This window comes from Pteropus medius, unplaced genomic scaffold, assembly GCF_902729225.1.
Source record: "Pteropus medius unplaced genomic scaffold, Ma_sr-lr_union100, whole genome shotgun sequence".
NCBI lineage: Eukaryota > Metazoa > Chordata > Mammalia > Chiroptera > Pteropodidae > Pteropus > Pteropus medius.
In genome coordinates, this window is record NW_024340848.1 from 7,367,356 (window position 1) to 7,389,378 (window position 22,023).

Here is a 22,023-nt window from a genome sequence, read left to right on the forward strand (position 1 = left end):
TGTGTGTATACTTGAGTGGAGATCTCCCTTCTACAGCTGTATTAAATTTTGAATCTGCACCATCTTATATGGAATCATAGAATGTGGACACATGTTCTTTTAGAAACAGTCCATTGTCTGCAATTATTTAAGTCTGCAAATGTCTTGAAGAGAGAGGCTTTTTGTCCCAATGCTTGGGACCACAACTGACCAACTAGTAGATGACCAAAGAATGCTTGACGAGTGAAAAAGCCTCCTCTTTGTACCTGTTAGGAACCTGAGGCCAAGAGAAGTGAAATGCCAGGCACAGCTATTCCAAAGCTACATTCCTAGCATGACTGGGAGATTGTAACATCTTGACTTACATCTCCTTACCCAATAACAGTTTTAAAAAGAATACTGATGTTTTAAAATGGATGAATTCCTCCTCTTAAGGGCATGTAGTTTATAAGGTAAAAATATAAGGAAAAATATAAGGTACCAAATATTTAACCCACATAATTGCCAACACTCACCTTCAATGCACAACTAACCCCCAAGGAAATGTATGAGGTGTTTGATGGTTTCATTTCCTTGGTTGGTAGACAACAGGTGAAGTTAGACTCTTGTATAGTCTAGTTTCATGAACTATATCTTCCAAGAATCAATATATATAGTTTTCTCTTCTTGCTATTACATTCCAGAAACAAAGCCTACCATAATCTGTTAGAAAATCTACTTTACAAATTCTACTCTGGAAAATAAATTTTAAGAAAGGGTTCATTTTCATACAAAGTGTATCTGCTGTGTTACTACAATAGAGAGCCCAAGGCTAAGAGAAGAGACGGCAGTTAACACATAATTACCTAAATTATAATTTAACTGTAATTGTGACAAGCACTATGAGATGTGATTAAAAACACAACCAAATTTTAAACTTTATGTGAAATGAAATGTTACAGGCTCAATGTTGTAAATATCTGAATTTTTTTCCATTTTCTTCATGGTAAAACAAATAATGTTTAAAATAAAGGAGTGAGGGGAAAGAAATAGAAACGAAGATGAAGACTCCAGTTATTAAATTAAAATAGAAGTTCACCCCATGGTCTCATAAGAGAGCTTTAATATCAAATATTGTAGGGGAAGCACTTGGCATTATAGCAACCATACAGAATTTCAATCCAGCAAACCTGCATCAACTCCAACTTAGCGTCACAAGACTATGCTTTATATATATTAGACTCTCCGTAGTATGTTTCTCAATATTTATTCATGTTAAGACTGGTCCAAAAAACTATTCTAGCTTCTCTTGAAATGGGTGTACAAAAGCAGTGAACTATGTCATAAAGAGACTGATAAATTTTCTGACTGTCACCAAAAGCTAAAATGTTGGAGTAATGGGGGTGGTGGGGGACTTTTAAATGACAGTTTTGGAATGACTATAAATTAAATTATGTATAAAACTTATAAATTACTTACAAATTTATTTAATTTATAAGTTACTATAAATCACATACCCCACATAACGCCAAATTACTAAGCATACTAACACCAGAAACCAAGACACACCAGGGAAGTCTCAGGTACCAAAGCCTGCAGAGCTCTGAGTTCTAAGATATCAAAACTATAAAAACCTAGGAGTTTGGGGCCATAAACATCATAGCCACAAATATTAAAATAATGAACATATGCATATCATAAGAGATATACTTTCATCACTTAATATATTTGCTATTAGAAAATAAAAAACACAAGAAAAATATCCTTATGTTTCCCTGAGATATTACATGATTAGTACTTTTGAACAAGGCACAAGCTTCCCAAATCTTATCTTTTTAACATTTTATTGGACAACCACAAATACAGTGCTTTCTCTATTACTAAGCTGTCGGTATTTTCATGTATGATTATTATGAAGAAAAAAAAACATGAATAAAGAGTAACCAGAACATTCCAACAGATTAGAAATGTACACCAAAATAGTGCAATATTTACCAACTGTAGACAAGTGCTATAATAATCACATTTATAGAGATTACTGACAAAATAACAATAGTAATCAAATATATGTAACTATGTAACTATTTAACTCAGAACAAAGGCTTTTATGATACTATTAGCAGTAAATGAACAACTCCCATAAAATATGACTTAATATCACTCTGATAAGAGTTTAAGTACATATAACCATTGTTATACGGAAAAACATTATTTTAAATATGTGACAACCTGACAGGATTTAATTACCACACCTACTCCAAACTATTAGCTGTTTCATTTAAATCTTAAAAAATAATATTTATGTGGCTATTGAGAATCATTATGATTGATGCAATCTTTTGTGTTATTCCCTTTACAGTCGCTTGCATTTGTTATTATTAACGAGGAAAAATGAAAAGGGAAATGTGTTTTTGTTTTGTAACAAAGCTTTTCTGATGATGACTAATTTCTTCCTTTGAACACAAAAAGCCTGTTAAACTAATGTACTTATAAATGTGTTCTTTACAACATGCACTAAGCAAGAAAAGAAAGCAGGTGGGGAAAAAAAAAAAACGGCCTGTAAGACTTACGCCAGAATTAAAAGCAACCTAGGCAAGATGAGCACATGAAAGCTGTTGAGATAGTTGTTATTCTCAATTTCTTACAGCTCATCTGCTCTCAAGGAAGAAAAATCATAGTTTCTTTTAACCATATCCACAAACAGATCTCACTTGAAAGGAAACATAGCGAGTGATTTGGCATGAATGGGCATATTACCAATTTTCCAGCATCCCTACTGAATATTTATGTCGGTGACGAATGATGACACTGGTGAAATATTTTAACATGAAGCTTGCCTTGTAAATTGTCTGAATGATGCTGTGTCAAAACAACACCTACCATAAATCAGAGGTTTTAGGGCCAGTATTTCTTGTTCTAACATGCTACCTGCTCAGCAGAATCACTTGTGTGAACAGGCATAGATTAATGTGTGCTAAGCAAAGCCATCTTACCTCCTAACTTATAGAGCTATAATTTAACAGGCCTATTATTGTTGAGGTAATTTTGACAGTGCTGAAATATTATATTTGTTAAAAATATGCATTTAGCACTAACTCCAGTGGTCATTTGAACTGAATAGACAGTTAGGCATCCCTACAATTATCTTTTTTCTCTACTGATGACTTTTTTTCCTGGCAAGGCAGTATGTTGATAATTGATTTTATAAACAGTATATAGCAACACACTTTTTCTGGCAGCACAAAAAACTCACCAAGTTGCTTCCAGTTAATCTTTCACTTCCCTACAAGTTATTTAATTAGAAACTTGTAGTAGACTCTAAGGAGTCGTTTCACTGGTTCAAGAAACAGAGCAATAGTCTAAACCCCTATCACCCTCCTCCCCACAACCCTCAACTCCTACACGATGTACATTCTAACCCAAGATACTTTAGATTTGTGAAATCACCTGCAGAGCCTCGTTTCCCACTCAGTCAAGTTGGACATCTTAATCCTTAGGGCAATTCTAGATTTTACATTGGGGAAGATACAAGAATGTATCTCTTTAAACATTAGTAAAATAATTCTGTTCCATACCTCAGTGGGTAGTAGCACTCAATCTGAAAGAATAAAATAGTAAAAAAGAAAAAAAAAAAAAAAACTAACAGGTTTCTTTTTATTTTTATAGTATTTTAGCCCTAATTTTACTTGACCTGTAAAGAAAAAATAATAATAGAAATTTGTACCTTTTATTTTTTTACACTGGATGCATAAATAAGCAAACACACACATATACACTCCACTGTAGAAGAATCAGTCATCTGAAATGAACACACTGGCAATGGACCAATATTAACTTTGCACTTCCCTGAGAGAATAAACAACAACATCTACTGACACCAGCAGCTCAGTTTCTTAAAGCCAAATTAACAAATTGAAAGCAAATAAACAAATATTTCTCCGGCATCCATTATGGTCATCACACTCAGCCAAGTGTTATGTCACCATAATTAGGCATGAAAAAAACAAGACAACTAAGCACTGATCTTGTCTCCAAAACAAAGGGTGAAATTCTAGAGACTTGATAAGAATAAAATGTTTCTGCTGACTCTGACGGCGAAGAAAACTGAAGAAACTGTGTGGTCATATTTCTCCCTGAACTCATGTAGGAATTAAAAATGTATCCAGTCAAGATATCAGTGGCTACCTATTGTAGTTACTAGGCGAGAAGGTGTCAATTTAGAAATCTAAATGACCGTGTTTGAAATATTAGATTTTCTGGGATAACACTATAAATATTTTTAATAAAGAGTTTACCTAATAAACCATGAAAATGCTTTTAAAATTCTATGTAAACACTACAAAATACGAAGACTCAAGCTATAAAAATGGATTTCCAAGAAAGCTTTAAAATAAAATTTAAAAAAACAACAGGTTTTGTAATAAGGTGTTCTTACATTACAGTTCTGAAATAATGTAGATCATGCTGCCCCCTTGTGACAGACGTAAAACATGAATTCTGCCTATGCAAGGAAAACACAATTTACATTTAAAATAGAAATCATCTCTTAATTTCTGAATGATTTACTGCTGACCTGGGATTTGCGTTACCCATGTACTAAGATCTCATAGAACTGAAATGGGGCTACGATGATAGAAGACAAATTCTGACTAGGAAGAGGCAGACGCAGAAAACAGCACAGGGACACAGAACACATCTCCAAGACACTATTCCACTCAAGTTGCAATCGAAATGAGTAAGAAGCGTCAAGGTGCTGAAAGTATGCAGCTCATTAATGGACACACATGACACTGTTACCAAAACACATCTTAGGATGAAAAGATAAAAATTAGAGATGAGTGAGAGGAAAGAAGTTAAAAAAAGAGAGAAGAAAAAGAAAACTAGCTTTTGCCACTCTAACACTACACACTAGTTGATTTAAATTTTACCCAAAAAGCTAATTTATCAGGTTATGAAAGATCAGTAGACAATAAGGTATTACATTATATAGTCAAATAAATGAAGTAAATTTCATGCAACCATATATGGGTTCAAAATGGAGAGTAACTTAGTCATGTAGCTTGGAGCAATGGAACCTTCTTAAAAATCAGCTCTCTGGAATGGTTAAACTCCAGTCAGAGAAACTTCACTACTGAGGAGAAACACGCACATTCCAGGTTTGCCTCGCCCTTCTCCTTCAATCTACGTTAAGTGAATTTAGGACTGGAGGGGCAGCCAGTGTTTCAGGACCTTCCACTGAAGGTCTGGTTCTCTGCATACATGCAAAGGGTCCCCACTGATTAACAAAACGCATAAGGATATGGGAGGAAACATGAAAACAAAGACAACACATCTGAGGTGGGAGCATCCATGAATGAGTGTAACAGACATTTCTATAATCCAGATCAAGGTCACTGACAATATTCAAGCACGAGTGGGAACTGGAGATGGGTATGGAAGGGAACTCTGCCAAGTCCTCTGCAAATACAAGCTAAGCTGTGGTTCAGGCAGATCTGGTGAGCCTCTGCCTAGAGTTTCTGGTTTCTGTACCAGTTACCACCTAACCCTAGTTGGCTGGAAACTATAGATGATTTCCAACTTACAATGGTAGGATTTTTGAACTTAGAATTTTTAGACTTTATGGTGGTGCAAAAGTGATACACATTCAGAGGAAACCATTGTCCGAATTTTGAATTCTGATCTTTTCCTGAGCTAGTAATATGCAGTACAATAATCTCTCATGATGCTGGGCAACAGCAGGGAGATGATTTTGCCCAACTGCGGCTAATGTGTCTGAGCACATTTAAATTAGGCTAAGCTAAGCTATGAGTTTGGTAGATTAGTTGCATTAAATATATTTTCAACTTAAAGGTATTTTCAACTTACCATGGGTTTATCAGGATGTAGTCCCATCATAAATTGAGGAGCATCTGTAACACTGGCAAAAGGCCTCACTGTCCCCTCTGTTTTCTAAAATCTGGTTAGTTGTCAGGATCTGAAGCTCACAGGAAACGTACTGACCCGTGAGTCTCCCTGAGAACGTGCCCTGAATAACGAAGTATTGGGAAGAGAAAGATACGCTTCCTGATCTCCCCGTGCTGCTCAGATAATATACTCTGTAACTCCAGGGCAGCAACACTATGCTGGACATTCGTACACATTTAACGGAACTTAAAAATTGAGCATGTCTACCTCTCTACTCTACAGGGGAGTTTGTTTTTTTTTTTAAATATTACATAACCATTAAAGTACACATAATCAATGATGTTTCAACTGAGGCATAATTCACAGCTTTGGCTTGTTCTTCCCATTGTAAAAAGTACAAAAATTTTATCCAAATGGAAATTTAATATCTACCACATAAAAAATTTCTTTAATTAAAAGCACCTTTTAATCTACCACTAAAAGAGTACATAATTCATGGCCCCTAAACATTTTGGGCAAACGAGGCTTATCTTTGGAGTATTTACCTGGGCTTTTATTTTCCTGAAGAAATAACATCCTGCAAATAGATATAGGAGGTGGAGGCAAGATAAACACTCCTGTGCTGCTCTAAGATTAGCAACCTCAAAGATTTAGACATGGTTCCAAATTCCTGAATAATAAATCAGTGGAGATGCGTACAGGTCTTGAACATGAAGAGTCTACTTAACTGTGGTCACAAGCATTCAGAGACTGTGATAACAGAAATTCAGTCCCACTCCATGCTCCAAACTTTATGACTGTAGTTTTCAGATTAACTGGCAAAGTAGAGTGCCTTTATAGCCGTAACAGCACAAAAGTCCTCCACTCGCTTTCTAGCTACAGCTGTAATGAGACTGTGGATTTGCTTGGGCCTCTGCGGTATACAATTCCTCATGTTCCACACAGTGCCTGGACCAAACATTTGTTGACTGAATCAACACACGAGCCTTTCCATCTTATTTAATCCTCACAATGGTGTTGTGAAACAGGAAGGGCAGCAGCAGCTATTTCTGTTTCACAGGTGAAGAAGTTCCAGAAGTCGCCACTGTTGTTAAGATTCATTAGGCCCAGGCCATGTCCTAAGCACTGCTCTACACACTGTGAATGTATTAACTGGCTTAATTCCCATAATATCTTAATAAGGTAGGAGTGAAGAGCATCCCCAATTTACAGATAAGAAAAGCCAGGCACAGAGCAGTTAAGTAACTAGCATGATAAGTATTAATAACTACAACCAGCTATTACTTGGTAACTGGTACCAGGACTAACACCAGACAGTTGGTTCCAGAGTCTGCACTTTTAACCACAATGCATCCTGCTCCGAGGCTGACCTGCGCAATAGTATCCATGTGCTTTGGCCTGGGTGACACAGCAAGGTAATGGCCAAACCGAGGCTACTCCTATGCTCCCTCCAACCCGCCTCCCCTGCCTCCACAGGTTCTGTCGATCATTATCCATCAAAAACAAAGCCACACTGGGCCTCACCACCAGTCTAACCAACTGAACAGAGTGGGGACGTATGCTGATGAACTAATTCTTCCTGGAAACCCAGGTCAGGAGGCTGCCTTCAGAAGCAAGACAAGTCAAAGGCCTCTGGGTGGATTTGTCAACCACATGGAAGCCACCGGATACACTTGTATCAAGAACTTACTACTGACAACCCATCTGGCAGGTACGACCAAGCCTAATATGTAACCAAAAGTCCACTTTAAAACTACAGAGTTAATGACTTTTATTGAAGAAGATATTTGCACTTCACTCTCCTTGGGTTTTAATTAATTTTTCATTACCATTTTTGGTAAACCTCATAGAGCACACACAAGAGCTCTGTGGTTTCAGAAATGGATGGGTAATGAAAGAAAGAAACACACAGCCTGCCTCATGTAGAAAGATTCCTTGTAAAAAGGTCCTTTCTAAAGGATGGCTTAGCTTAACAATATGTAATACAGCCCATGTTTAAGCAGCTAGTCAACTACATTTAAACATGTTTGCACTGAACGTAGGGTGTTTCATATGCCACACGAATGGATTCCTAAATCTTTCTGCAACGTAAACATTCATTTATTTTTCCACACACACATAAATTGGAATAAAAGCTTATATACCCCCTCTATTCAGATTTTCTTTGGTAGTAGAAAAATGTCGGGGAAGCTTTTTGCAGAAAATAAATCAACATGTATAGTGCTTTTCTTCCAAGCATCACCTCCATTTGCAAATACTGAAATGCAATCAGGCACTAAATGTGTTAATAAGACATATTTACTGAGAAATTTGGTGTCTGACTTACCTATTGGATTTCTATCAAAGAACAATATTGGAGCTTTCAAAATGGATTCAAACATTTTGTTGTGTAAAGTTTGTGAAGAATTAACAAGGACGTAGAATAACAACAAAGATCTTGCTATGGCGAAAATGAAGATAGCTAGAGTTAAACCTGAAATAAAGAAACATCACTCAGAGCACAGGATCTCTGCATTTTTCTCAACAATATTAAAGCATGTCAGTTTATCAAGATATTATGTAGTTTATTCCATAAAGGATCTGGATTCTATTAAGAGTTTAATGCATTCATAAGATAACATTTATAAAGAAGAATATAAAATATTTCTCTCTCATTAGATAGCAACTACATGCGAAAAAAAAAAATCAGGTGTAAACTACAATGTCATTCTAGTCTTTCCTAATTCAATTACAAGTTCTATTTTCCAGTCTCCATATTCCAAACCTTACTACTTACAACATATCTCATGCTCTAAAATCGTGGTATGTTTTGATACCAGCAGGTGACAGTAACAGGAAACAGGAGAAATGATCGACCATTTCCTTGTAAAAAATGTCCTTGCAGCTTTAAAGAATCTGAAAATACCATAATAAGTTGCAAGTAGAAGATCTCTTTTCTACGGCCATGCTACCCTGAACAAGCCCGATCTCATCTGATCTCAGAAGCTAAGTAGGGTCAGGCCTGGTTAGTACTTGGGTGGGAGACCACCTAGGAAGACCAGGTGTTACAGGCGTAAAAAATTAAAAAAATAAGGGATAGTAAACTGACAAGGTTCCTGCAATCTGTGAGATCAACCAAGGGTTGCCTCGTCTAAACAATAAAAAATAATAAAAAAATAAATTAAAAAAAATTTTAAAAAGAAAATCTCTTAAATAATTGAATTGCAAGAAAATACAAATTATACTTTAACATGAGATAATTAATCTAAATGAGAAACTAATCTCTCATTAAATGTTTTATATAAACACAAAGCATTTTTAAATGGACATAATGATTTAAATTATTTTATTAATGACATAAATGAATATACACTATGCATATAAAAATTAAAATATCTCTCCTAACGTCTCTTGAATTCGTAATGCTAAATAGAGTGGGGATAACTTCTGTAATAAATTCCATCAAGTACTTTTTCCCCCTTCAGATGACGCACCACTCTTTTTTAAATTCTGAAAGCTTCTCAAATTCCTAAATTCCATCAACAGGCAGGCACTTTCTTTAGCCTACATGACTATATAACAGAACCATTTTTCTTCTTCCTTTATGTCTCTCATAGTCTACCAATTTGGCAAGTAAACAGCTAATGGATTTAGATTTCTTAGCAAGTGATCAACGAAATGAATACCAAATTTCAGTGAGCGGGTTCTTAAAAAGATAATTCGCTCTATCTTCAAGGAAAGCTTGTATGAGCATTTCCTGTGGGAATATTTAAAATTTTAGATGAGGATTTCATTTAAAAGTATGTAATGCTACATATATTCTAAGCACTCTTGTGAAAACAGAGCACTGTGTTAATATTAGTCTGGCAAGCCAAATGTTAAATTACTCACACAGTTGGGAAGGCGATAACATTGTGATCTCAAGGTAAGAAAGAGAGAAGGAAGCCTAATTCCCAGACACTGAATTTTTTCCTGCTTAGCTTCCCTCTTAAGTAATTAGTGAAGCCCAAGAGATGAGCAGTATGGTGAAGGGAGCTTTGCATACCTGCAAGGGAATAATGCTTTTATTTGGGGGGCCTTGCTGCCAGAGGATTTCATCCAAGTTCAACAAAAGCCAAGGTTTATTCAAACAGAATTGGAACAATCCAAACCAGAGGGTGGGGATCCGTTTCTAATCCCCTTGCCCATCCCTATAATAATATAAGATTTAGCAAAAGCTACCTATTAGAATAGACAATAGCCACATATTTCCAGTGGCTGATTTTCTGAATGCTCAATCCCGATTTAACTTCCAAAATCTAGTACAGAGCAAATTAAGATTCTTCGCTGAACCTCTTTCTTCTAGTAGATTTTAAAAATAATTATTCTAATTAATTCACAGAGTAAATGCGACTCAGACTCTTAATCTGTTAAGACATTATTGAATCACTCCTGGAAGCCTAGTTACTCACACAGGCTCATTGTAAGCACCTCAGACTGTCATATAATAGACCTAATGATCACACTTTACCTGAATAAATTCCTAAGTACCAGTTAAGATCGAGCTTTTCAGTTACATTTCCTTTTCCATTTACAGTGATGTTCAGGGCGCTCTGTTCATTTGCCCTGTGGAATAGGGAAGAAAAAATATTAATCTACAGATGGAATTTAGACAAAGACAAAAAAAACAAAAAACAAAAAAACAACCTTAACCTCCACTGAACCTCCACTGGAAGATGACTCCCAGCTTACAGGGTCCCATGTATGTCTACCTTATAAAAATCCAATTTGAATCATGACTTTGAGTTCTCAAAAACTGTCTGTGAAGACGCTGCTGAGGATCAGACATGGGTAGAGACCATGGGAGGGTCACACTCCACCAGCAAGACCTTTAATTTTTCTTCAGGGAAACTAAGTGAGGATTAGAAGAGGAGACTGCACAAACCCCACCTCTCCCTGACTCTGTGAAAAAGGGAGGCTTCATGTTGTTTTTACAGCACTTTGCAGTCAGTTTAGAAATAACTCACCAGTATGAAAGCCACCAATCTTGAACAATGTAGGCAACCTAGAGTAGGAAAACAAACACATACAAAAATCAAACTCTAACATCGCTTACCAACTCAAAACTCTCATTCACTAAAATGGATAATTGAAAGGCTCCAGAAAACAGAGATGGTCCTTCCAGCTCAGACCAAGTTTGTGCTAAGCACAACATCCCAGACAACAATAGGGTAAGTGTATATTACATTTTTAAAACTTTAAAAGACATCCTTTCTTTCCCCTAGAAGCTCTTTGTAATGTACACACAACACCAGTAAGCATCACTTATTTTGTTCCCCACAGATACCCCATTTCAACACAAATCCAAGTGGACTGCAAAATACAATAATACGGTATAAATAAATATAGTACAAATATAAATATTACTGTAAATATTGAGTTAAAGGCACAAGTGTCCGTATTCACCTGAGCTAGGACGGTTACTAGAAGAAGGAAAATGAGGATAAACCAGTGGGCACCGGCTGTGAAGTAACTCTTATAGGCCTTTATCCCAACTTTTCCTTCAGAACGGCTCTCCTCAGTTAGTGTAACCTGCATATTCTTGATCCGGGAAGGAAAAAAGGTAGTGAGAGATAATATTTTAAATAATCAGCTCTCAAATGTCAAAAGTTCAACAGCATACTCTGTTGGCAAAGCCATGGGAAAACACGCACATCTCATACACCGGAAGGAGTACAAAATGGTACAGCTCCTATGTGGGAGGGTATGGAGATGTCTGGCCATACCCTACATGCATTTGCCCTTGCACCCAGCCATCTCACTTCTAGGAATCTTTAGAAATAAGAAAATATCATTTGCACAAGGTTATCAGTGTTCAAAGTAGAACATCATGATTTCTAGCATATGAACAACACACCCAAGTCGAGCATAAACGCAGAGGTGTGTTTGAAAATAATATGTGAAATAAATGATATGGAGCTAATGTATCACTCTTGATTATTCGTGTCACTCAACAATGGAAACATAAAACAAAGTAGGGGCTCAAAATATTAGCCAAATACAGAAAACTGAGGTCAAGCTGCAAGATGGAGTATGAGAGTTTGGATAGCAAAAGAGAGCATATGTTCTGAATCAAATTGGTTCCTGAATTTTAGGGAGTGATTCCTGAGTTTGAAATGTGAGAAAAAGAATCATCCAGACTCCTAGATTTGGAGAGTGGATATCAAGGAATACCTGTGTATATTTTTAAGGGTGATCTAGTGCATTTCTGCACTTCTGTGTGGAGGACTTAGAATGCATTATCGATTCACATGAGCCAAGGATGTCCTTGGCTCTATACCTGGCTCTATGCTGGCCGCTGGGAATTCAAAGATGGATAAGATGTGGTTCTTGGTCTTAAAGAGTAAGAAAGAAGACAGGAATTAACTCTAAAGTGTCTACCGTGTTCTAAGTCTTTTGCACATGCTATTTCTGGCCTATCACAAACCATCTGACCATAGGGACAAAATAATACCATCAGTCATCTGCAGAGCCAGAACATTCCAACATAGAGGAAATGTAGCTGATTTAATGTGGGCTACAGCAGAATGCAGTCTGAGCGGGTCTTCAAATTAAGCCTTTGGGTGCAAAAGGAAAGCCTGGGGCCACCAAGAGCAAGTAGGATTTACCTATGGTAAATTCAAGAGTTCTAATATCAGTGCGAGCCCCATATACCTTGGGGTAAGCTCACTAGCAGTAAGGATTCCATAGCAGTAAGCTCACTATTGATCTCAGTGAGATTTTCCATCTTATACCCAGAGGAGAACCTCAATCAGTCCTGCCCCCTTGGTTCTATTTTAATTCTACAAATTCCATGGAATAAGGCCTTGGAAACTTAGGATCTGTTTGGGGACAAATGTAGATGTTATGAACGGAGCAGACTGAGGATCCATGAGGCCACTAAGTGCAGACAAAACCAGGGCAAGTTGCAAGATGAGAAACTCACAGCTTCGCTCTCTAGAGCACCGTCTTTCAACGAGGGTCTAGAAGACTGTTGAGACCAAACTGAAGACTCCGAGAAGGTCCGACTCCTCAGTGTGGGACTTCCTGGAATGGAAGATTGTTCAGCCTCCTCATTTTCCTTCTTCAAAAGGGACCCAAAATCTATCCCGGATTTCAGAAACTCAGTGTAAGTTCCCTTTTGTACCATTTTACCCTAAAATAAAAATAAAGAATTTGAGAGAAATACATTTGCATTTGATAATACCAATCTAATCTAATACTAATCAAAAAAAGTTAACTGGTTTTAAATTATGATTTTCATAAGAATATTATTTTTAAGTGTGGAATTCTAGTTGACAAAATCTAATGCAATTCACCTCAACGCAGAACTGAGCATTCTGTTCTCTGCCAAAGCCTGTGTTGGGTGCTGGGGGATATAAAAGAAATGTGTAATCATGTGTTAAAAATAGAGATGAATGACATAAGTACCGCGCTCATTTAAGGAAACAAAAAGTATAGATGTTAGTGGGAGTATCAGTACGGTCTTCTTAGACAGCATGAAAATCAAGATGTCTGCTTGTTCAAAACAAGCAGAATTTGAAAGAACAGAGTCAATTGGGGCGGTTATTCCAGGGAGAAAAAAACAAGATTGACAGAGAAGTGGACACAAATCCTTCTGCATAGGTAAGAGTCATTCGCCAAATCTTTCTTGACCACTACCAGAGTATTATGTGCACCACTGGGACAAGATGTGTGGGAAGCAGCCTTGGACACGGAACTCATACGCTGCATCTTCATGCCCTTTACTCTAAAACTGCTCCCAGTACTCAGGAAGTGCCTGACTATAAGTTCAAAATGCCATCTGTTAAACAAGGAGGGGTGGCCCTGATACCTTGGTGGCCACCCCTCCTTGTTTAACTGAAACTGAAACTTAAGCCAGAGCCAATGAACTCAAATCCAAGAAAATGAAACTGAGAACAACCACAAGCAGCCAACTAGGCTTTCCCAAATCACGCAACTGCTTAAGTTATAGCCAATCGGATAATTTTTAAAAATATATGCGATACTTCATTACCTAGGTTCCTCTCCTTACAAAGTTATATAAAATAATGTGCAGATGTTTTCACTATTTTCTCCCCCTGTGAAACAAGACTCAGCTGACTTACTCAGTAGGAAACAAAATATTAGACAAAAGGCCAGGACGCAAAACAAATCAAAGGGCAGCCCTGGTTAAGGCAGGTCAGGAGGAAGGCAGCCCAGCCCGCCCAGTATCCTTCTCACCCCATCCCCCAGGGGGTCCACTGAGAAAAATCTAATAAAGCTTTTGGGAACTATTGGAAGCTGCAGAATTGGAAAACCATTCATGATACATAGTGTCTTGTTCCACTTGGGAGGCAAAATTCATACACCTTATTTAATGAAATTACCAGTTTCCACTTAGTATCTATAAGATGCATAAGAACATGACTATGATATAGAGAGAGCAGTTTTACTCAGCAGCCAAATGCTGACAATTCTAAGAGGGGACAAAGGGGCAGCCAACACCTTTCTGCTATTAGAGAGGGACCAAACAGTCATAATGGACCCCAACTAATCCAGCGGTGCTCACAGGTGGACAAATGGTTGTTTTGATCATACAAAACTGGGGGTAATATCCTCAAAAAAGCAATAAGGGGACCCCCAAATCATCTAGGGACCAGCTCAATAGGCTCTAGTCCTGCCTACCAATTCTGCGCTCATCATACTGCCAACACAGAGGTTAGTCCCACTCTTCTGCACGTGAACTTAATTGTTCTCAAGCCTGAGAACTCTGAGCTCCCTACCACTGGAGGAGTGGGGAAGAGTCGACACATGAAACTGCTTCTGAAGGCTAGCAATTCTACATGTTAATAATCTTTCATAGGGCAGAAATTTATTTAATGAAGTGAGGCATTTGACCAAAAGCCTCTTGGAACAGACAAGGGTTAATGATGGAGGTGCTGAAGCACAGAGGCAAGCAAGCTTAAGAGTGATGAATCAAACAAACGCTAAGGCTTAAAAATTCTCCCTAACCTCCATCCCTACCCCCAACCACACTAGCCGTTGTGGGTTAAATGGTGGCCCCGCAAAAGATATGTTCAAATCTCAAACATGATACCTGAGACGGTGGCCTTATTTAAAAATAGTGTCTTTGCAGATGTGATCAAGTTAAGACGAGGTCATACCGGAGTATGGTGGGCCCTAAATCCGATATGCCTGGTGTCCTTACAAAGAGAAGAGGCTGATACAGACTCAGGGACAATGACATGTGACAATGGAGGCAGAGACTGAAGTGCTGCAGCTGCCAGCCAAGGACACCAAGGATTGCCAGTGAACACTGGCAGCTGGAAGAGGCGAGGAAGGAGCCTTCCCCAGAGCCTTTAGCGACAGCATGGCCTTACTGGCATTTTGATTTTGAATGTGTAGCCTCCAGAATAGCAAGAATTAATTTCTGTTGTTTTAAACCACCCCGTTTGAGGTACTTTGTTACAGCAACTCTAGAAAATGACACAAAACTAGCCTAAGCCCATACTTGTATATTCTGAACTTCACTAAGACTTATAACTGTTTCTGCTAGTGCCCCTCCAATGACCATCAAGAGGGATCTTTTTAAAAATCACACATCAGACTACATCACTTCTAGGCCTGCCAGCCAAGGACACCCATCGCTCTCGCCCATCTCCTTCCATGCTCCCCCTGCTCACTCTGCCTCAGCCACACTGGCCTTCCTATTTCTTCAGCATGCCAAGTCAGTTCCTGCCTCATGGCCCTGCCACTGGACCCTCTGCCTCAGATGCCCCTGCCCCAGGTTACTGAGTGGCCAGCATCTTCATGTCACTTAGGTCATGAGAGGTACTGCCTGCTCAGGGAAACAGTCAGGATATCAACCTCCACTCTTCTATCCCTTTCGTCACACGTTATTTTCATAAGGATGGTAGCTCCATGATGCGAGGAACTTGTCTCACAGCTACACGGGCTCCCACATATACTGGGCACACATAAAGTCCTGTGCAGTGAGACTTACAACTGACTACACCAGGAGAGCGGGTGTCTCTGACCAGGGGATGCTCAGCTATCCAACACTTCTGGTATTAAGGGAAAACACTCTTTAGGGAAACCACGTATGATAATCAAATGGATGCGAGCATGTCTTCGTATCTCTAATTTCTAAATAACACTTTCACTTAAGTCATGGAAGAAGAAAACAAAAAGTTCTAAGTAAAACAGCATCACCATCCTTAACAATTTCACCAGAACATATATGGCTTAAGATGTGATAGTGACATTTCTACACGTCCTTGGATTCATCCTCCGTGGGTAGATAGCAGCTCTGAGTAGAAAGGGATGGACAACTGAGGAGGAAGAGGGAGTTTACCATGAATGCAAGGAGCGTGACCTGCTGAGAGGCCTTGCCTTCAACACGCCTGAGAGACAGCAAGCTCCAAAGACTTCTAGAAGTTACTTACATCTTTCAATATCAGAATCTGACTTGCAGCTTTTAGGTACTGCAACTGATGAGTCACTAAGATTGTGATCTTCTCATGCAAGGTTTGACAAATACACCTATAAATGTAAGAGGTACAGTATGTAAAGATACATCAATGGGGGTGCTCCGAATTGAAAAATGTACATCTTGAAAACATAAGGAGGCAAAGATAACATAGTAGTCAAAGACCTGTAATTTAAATACCAGTATAAATACAAATTAAATACAAATATAAATCAATGCAGCCAATGAGGTCCTCAAATTCACCAGTAGCCAACTTGAGTCTAGCTTCACTACGAAATTCTAAAAAGCAGTCCAATGCAGGAGGTAGCAACTGCTAAGTTTTTTTTTTTTTCCCCTAAAACTCGGCTAAACAATTCTTTATATATTTCATGTTGAAAAAGAATTGAGCAATAGTGAGATTCCAAAACCTGACTGAACTGAAATACTAATTATTTTATCAGTGTAGGAATGGAGGGAGGGACCTATGTCCTATAAAAATGTGTACATTTTTCTTAGACAGTTTCCTAGGTGATTATTTATAATTTATGGTGTATATATTAAGCAAAAGAAAAAAAAATCTTAGGTTCTCAGTAACCTTCGCATTTTTTAGACCTTTCTTCCTAAATGATATTAGAAAATAAATGCTAGTACAGCCTTGATTAGTCCCCACAATACTCCCAGTCCCCTCCAGGAAGCACATCTTCTTTTGCTAGGACTGAAAACCTGTCGAATATGTAAATGAAAGAACAGAACCAGAATGGCCTAAATCGTTGTAGAAATGACCCAGTGGCTCCAAGGACATACTAATTCTCTCGGTGAAGACCCACCTTAGTATTCGACCTTTGAGACTTTTTTTTTTATAGTAACCCCTTAAAGTGCTCCTACATTTTGAATACAGACCCCTAGGAACTAAGTCCCAGCTGCACCCACAATGGTCCGTGACCCCTCCAAGTTAGCGAGTAGTTGGTACCAGGCCCCAGTGACCACAGGCAGGGCTCCGGGCACACACTCTGGTGTCCCGAGACCCACACTGAGCAAATCTCAGGACCATGACCACAACTCAACCTTTTGTATAAGGGCTGTGTTAAGAGGTATCACATAGCGGAGAAAGGGACAGAAAGAAACTGTCGCAACCTTCATTCACTCAATCAACAAACACTGGTTGAGGTGCCAGGCACTAAGTGCTGAGGATACATCCACCAGTAGAGAATACAGGATATACTCTGCATCATGTGAAGGGAGACACACTAAGTGAATGTGGAAAATGCACTACGTGATGTGTGCTATGAAGGAAAAGCAAGGTGATGGTTGCTCTTAGATGGAGGTGACACCTGAGCCAAGAGAACATCTGGGGAAACATCCCTGGAAGAACAAATAGCAGGAGCAGTGGTTCTGGGACAGAAACATACTGTGCAACGGCGCCTTCATGCATTCACAGTTTAGTGGGGGATGAGGGGCGTGTAACGATCAAGTACAACCCGTTGTGGGCTGTGGGAAGACAGGAAGCTCGCAGTTCCCCCTGGAGGGACAGGAGGGGAAGGCGGAAAGGTGGGGAGGCGGCAGTGGTGTCCTTCATCGTTTTTCTTTGCCCTGGTACACTGTCCCCTGGCTCTTGGACAGAAGGAACAATATCTGTATAGACAGACAGGTATGAGAAGGGGCTCACCTCATCCGGAGCACTCCACAGAAGCCGGTGTGACTGGAATGTATATTGAGGCTGTGCAAGGAAATGCTGGAAAGGTGAATGGGGCTAGAATGCATAGAACCTTGCTTGCCCTTTCAGGACTTTGAGCTGCATCCTGAACAGGAAGGGAATCTGAAGGTCTGAGGCAGGAAGGGTGAACTGAGAAGGCAGCAGTGTGGGAGATCTGATTAGGACAGACCCAAAGAACTAATTATGCAGGAGCTGACACGCGGCTTTCTAAAATACAACATGGGTCTGTAGCCTGGGACAGATTTGACTGACATCAATTAATCTAAGTGCTCCTAACCTTCTGTACATGATAGAACCCACTTAATGTTGACAGTATATGGTTGTAAAATCCACAGACATTAATAAAATAACCTTGGATATATATTCATGACTTATGTAAACTGTTAATGGTGGTAAAAGTGTAATTCATTCACTTTTAATACAAAACACTTCATATTACTAAGCTTCAACACAACCGCCATCTTTCATAGGATATTGTTCAATCCAATTTTCTAACTCGTTGAGAACATTCTCCAGTTGCTGCTGAGTGATTTCCTAAATTGCATTCGTGCTCCCTGCCCTGTTTCCCTAAAGAACGTGGTTCTGATTAGCAAACAACAATTTTAACAAGCTTGCTTCTATCAAGTGTATATCCAAAGTCATTAAACCCGAAAGGTGCGAGAGGACTTTATAAACACCTGTGTTCGAGGAAGAACTTGGGAGAGCTTGTGTGATAAGCATACTGATACTTAGCAATTAAAACCCCTCCTCTCTCCTCCTCGTGATGTGATTGCAATGGCTAGCGGAAACTGTTCTTGGAGTGATGGAGAACTTGTGCAGACTCACATCAGACAGGGTGACGGACCCACGGGGATGCAAAATAGAGTGCAGGGAATGGGAAGGCTGAGCTACTCACGATGCCACTGAGGATGGGGGAGTGGGAAACCTCTCCATCAGCGCTAGTCTCCTGTCACTGAACTCAGTACAGCCCGCAAGGTACTTCTCTGCCTCAGAAAAAATTCATCGAGTCACATTCAAGATGGGTGGAAAAGAGAGGTCAGATCATACAGCTGGAGGTCATGCCAAGTGTCAGCTGGCCCTACTCTCTGCATTCTGAAAAATTCGATGTACTATGCGCTATTTTTATGGTGATAAAATTTATGTAAAATAAAATTTACCATTTTAACCATCACCACCATCCATCTCTAGAACTTTTCACCACCCCAGTAAATAAGAACACTCTACATATACATTCTGGTGGGAAAATGTTAGGGACCCGCCCAGGGACCCATGCTTAGTGGATGGCCGTGAACTTCAGCTCCTAGTGTCCGGGCTCAGAGCTGCCTCACACTCGCGCTCTCACACCGCTGGCTCTGTTTGAATCTCTTCTTTTTTTCAGGATCTGTTGTGAATGAACTGTGCACTCTCCACACTCACATGTTGATGCCTTAACCCCCCTCCCTTAGAATTTAGTGTTAGGGCCTTTAAAGAAATAATTAAGTTAAAATGAGGACGTTAGGGTGGGCCCTAATCCAATCTGACTGGTTTCCACAGAAGAATAGATTAGGACACAAGAGAAACACCATGGACACAGGTGAACAGAAAGGCCATATGAGGACAGAGCAGGAAGATGGCCATCTACAAGCTAAGGAGAGAGGCCTTAGGAGAAACTGAACCTCTGGACACCTCGGTCTTGGACTTCCAGCCTCCAGAACTGTGAGAAAATAAGTTTGTTGTTTAAGCTGCCCAATCTGTGGTACCTTGTCATGGCAGCCTGCTATAGACAAAATGTTTATGCCTTCCCAAAATTGACACATTGAACTGTAAATCCCAATGTGACTGCATTTGGAGGTAGGGGCTTTGGGAGGTGATTAGGTCATGAGGGCTGAACCCTCGTGAACGGGATTGTGCCCTAGTAAAGGAGACCTCAGTGAACTGCCCCCACCCCTTCCTCCACGTGAGGACACAGGGAGAAGAAGAACCAAGAAGCAAGCTGTCACCAGATACTCAATCTGCCTTGTTCTCAGACTTCCCAGCCTCTAGAACTCAGAAAACGAATTTGTTATTTATAAGCTACCTAGTCTATGGTATTCTGTTATAGCAGCCTGAACAGACACAGCCCTAGCAAACTAATACAGGACCTCACAGCAAGTACTTCCAAGCAACTTCCCTCTGCTACAGAACCCACATCTTGCTGTACAACCTGTACTTCCTGCAGCAAGACGTGCCTGCTGTTCTTTTCACATGTCTTGCTTCTTTTTATGTCTACAGCTTTGCTTCCACTACTCCCTTTAGCAAAAGGAAATGAATCCTATAGCTTCCACACACCCTGCCCAGCCTGCAGGCCCACAGCACCTGTCCTACCAAGCCCAGTCCAAGGTGAGTTTTACAAGCTGGGCTGAATGCCTAGAGCTGCCCACTTCTACTTCCATTTAGCATTTATTATCTTTACAGGGTGAACTCTTCCCATCCATGTGTCTTGACAAACTCCACAAATTCCTTAGGGGTCAAAACAGATCTAAACTTCTTGATCTCCCTTTCTCTGCCCAGTATGCACCCTTACCCTCTCTGGCTTACTGTCCTCCTTTGTAAACCTAGGTGGTTTGTGCAGTAACATTTGTAAGAGCATCTATCTCAGTGCACACAGTAGTGCCTAAGTGCAACCGAAAGGGTTCATTGGCTTGAACAAGGTAAACAACAGCAAGATAACTGTGGGATAGATATGGATGCTGTTTTAGCAAAAGCAAGTTCATGACGCTTTTGAAAAGGCTAGCTTAGACTTCATAGGAAGCATCCATCAGCGCACGTTAGGTTACGTACGGTACACACAGAAAAGAGATTCGGATTGTAGCTCAGTGGCTCGGTGGCTCAGCAAAAGCCAAAGAAAACAAATTCCAGAAACACAAAGTGAGAGGCTGGAGTTAATCCAGATTCTAGATACCTAGTTTTAAATTCAAGTTAACCCTATATTTGTGGGTCTTATTAGTTCGAACGAAGCAATATTAAATGATTGAAGCCCTACTCTGCTGTGGAACAAATCATTAAATTCTAGACTTTACTAAGTATTTTCAACCTACAGAATAATAAATGTAAACCAACAAGGCCTTTCCATGGGAGATCTATGTTGGTACTGAAAACTTCGCTTCTAACATGCCACAAATGATAGAGGAAAAGAACTGGTAACCAAGTACCAGGTTACTACCCACCGGTAAGTTACTGTTCCACCTGTGGATTTAAAAACCGTACACCATCTTTACTCCTGGGGTCTGGATCCATCAACAGTGTCTTGGTTATCAAGTGTGAGTGGGTGAGGGGACTTGCACAATTTGCCATTTATTTCTTAACTCCCTAAAGCATATACTCGCCACACACCTGCACACAGTTAGTACCTTCTGTATTTTCCCATCTTGACCTCATATCTGCAAAATTTCTCTACACTGGATCTTCTGTGGAGGGAAGGGAGGGAACATCAAAGCTGAACAAGCTCGATCTTCTGAGGCACAAAGACGGTCCTGAGCCCACTCCACAGGATTCTTAGAAAGCAGAAATGACACAAAAAATGAGCAAACTCACAGTTGGAACAGGTGCTTTCCGACTTCTGCATCCACTGCACTGAGAGGATCGTCTAGAAGGTAGATGTCTGCATCCTGATATACTGCTCTAAAAACATAAAGAGATATCAGACTGACAAACAGTTCACGCCCCCTGGATCTCATCTCCGAATTCGATAGCTCAGATGATATTCATTCCAAGACCCAACGAAATAATCTAAGACTAGTGTTTCACACAGTACCCACACACGGTAAGCAAGGACTGCGTGTTAACCCCTCCTAGAAATAAGAAATAGCACAAGAGGCACATGTAGAACAGCAGCTAAAACGCGATTTACCTTGCGAGGTTGACCCGGGCTTTCTGCCCTCCACTCAGCGTGGTTCCCCGATCTCCTATCATAGTTAGATCTCCATTCTCCAAAAGCTCCAAATCCTATATGGAGATAGAAAAAAAAAAAAAAAAAAAAAAA

The 22,023-nt window shown here is 39.6% G+C and overlaps 1 protein-coding gene and 1 pseudogene across 5 annotated transcripts in view; one reads left to right on the forward strand and one right to left on the reverse strand.

Moving 5' to 3' along the window:
• ABCC4 (ATP binding cassette subfamily C member 4 (PEL blood group)) overlaps window positions 1-22,023 on the reverse strand; it is a 222,329-nt gene that overhangs the window by 108,205 nt on the left and 92,101 nt on the right. For 4 of the 5 annotated variants that reach the window (XM_039837776.1, XM_039837765.1, XM_039837737.1 and 1 more), the window contains 8 exons: window positions 21,892-21,986; window positions 21,576-21,662; window positions 16,287-16,383; window positions 12,806-13,015; window positions 11,287-11,421; window positions 10,848-10,885; window positions 10,352-10,446; window positions 8,189-8,335 (listed from right to left, as the gene is read on the reverse strand). In XM_039837776.1, coding sequence (XP_039693710.1) covers window positions 8,189-8,335; window positions 10,352-10,446; window positions 10,848-10,885; window positions 11,287-11,421; window positions 12,806-13,015; window positions 16,287-16,383; window positions 21,576-21,662; window positions 21,892-21,986 — 904 coding nt within the window. The remainder of the gene's footprint in view (window positions 1-8,188; window positions 8,336-10,351; window positions 10,447-10,847; window positions 10,886-11,286; window positions 11,422-12,805; window positions 13,016-16,286; window positions 16,384-21,575; window positions 21,663-21,891; window positions 21,987-22,023) is intronic. The other variant, XM_039837757.1, reaches the window with a different exon arrangement.
• LOC120582824 (uncharacterized) lies at window positions 8,797-8,915 on the forward strand (annotated as a pseudogene).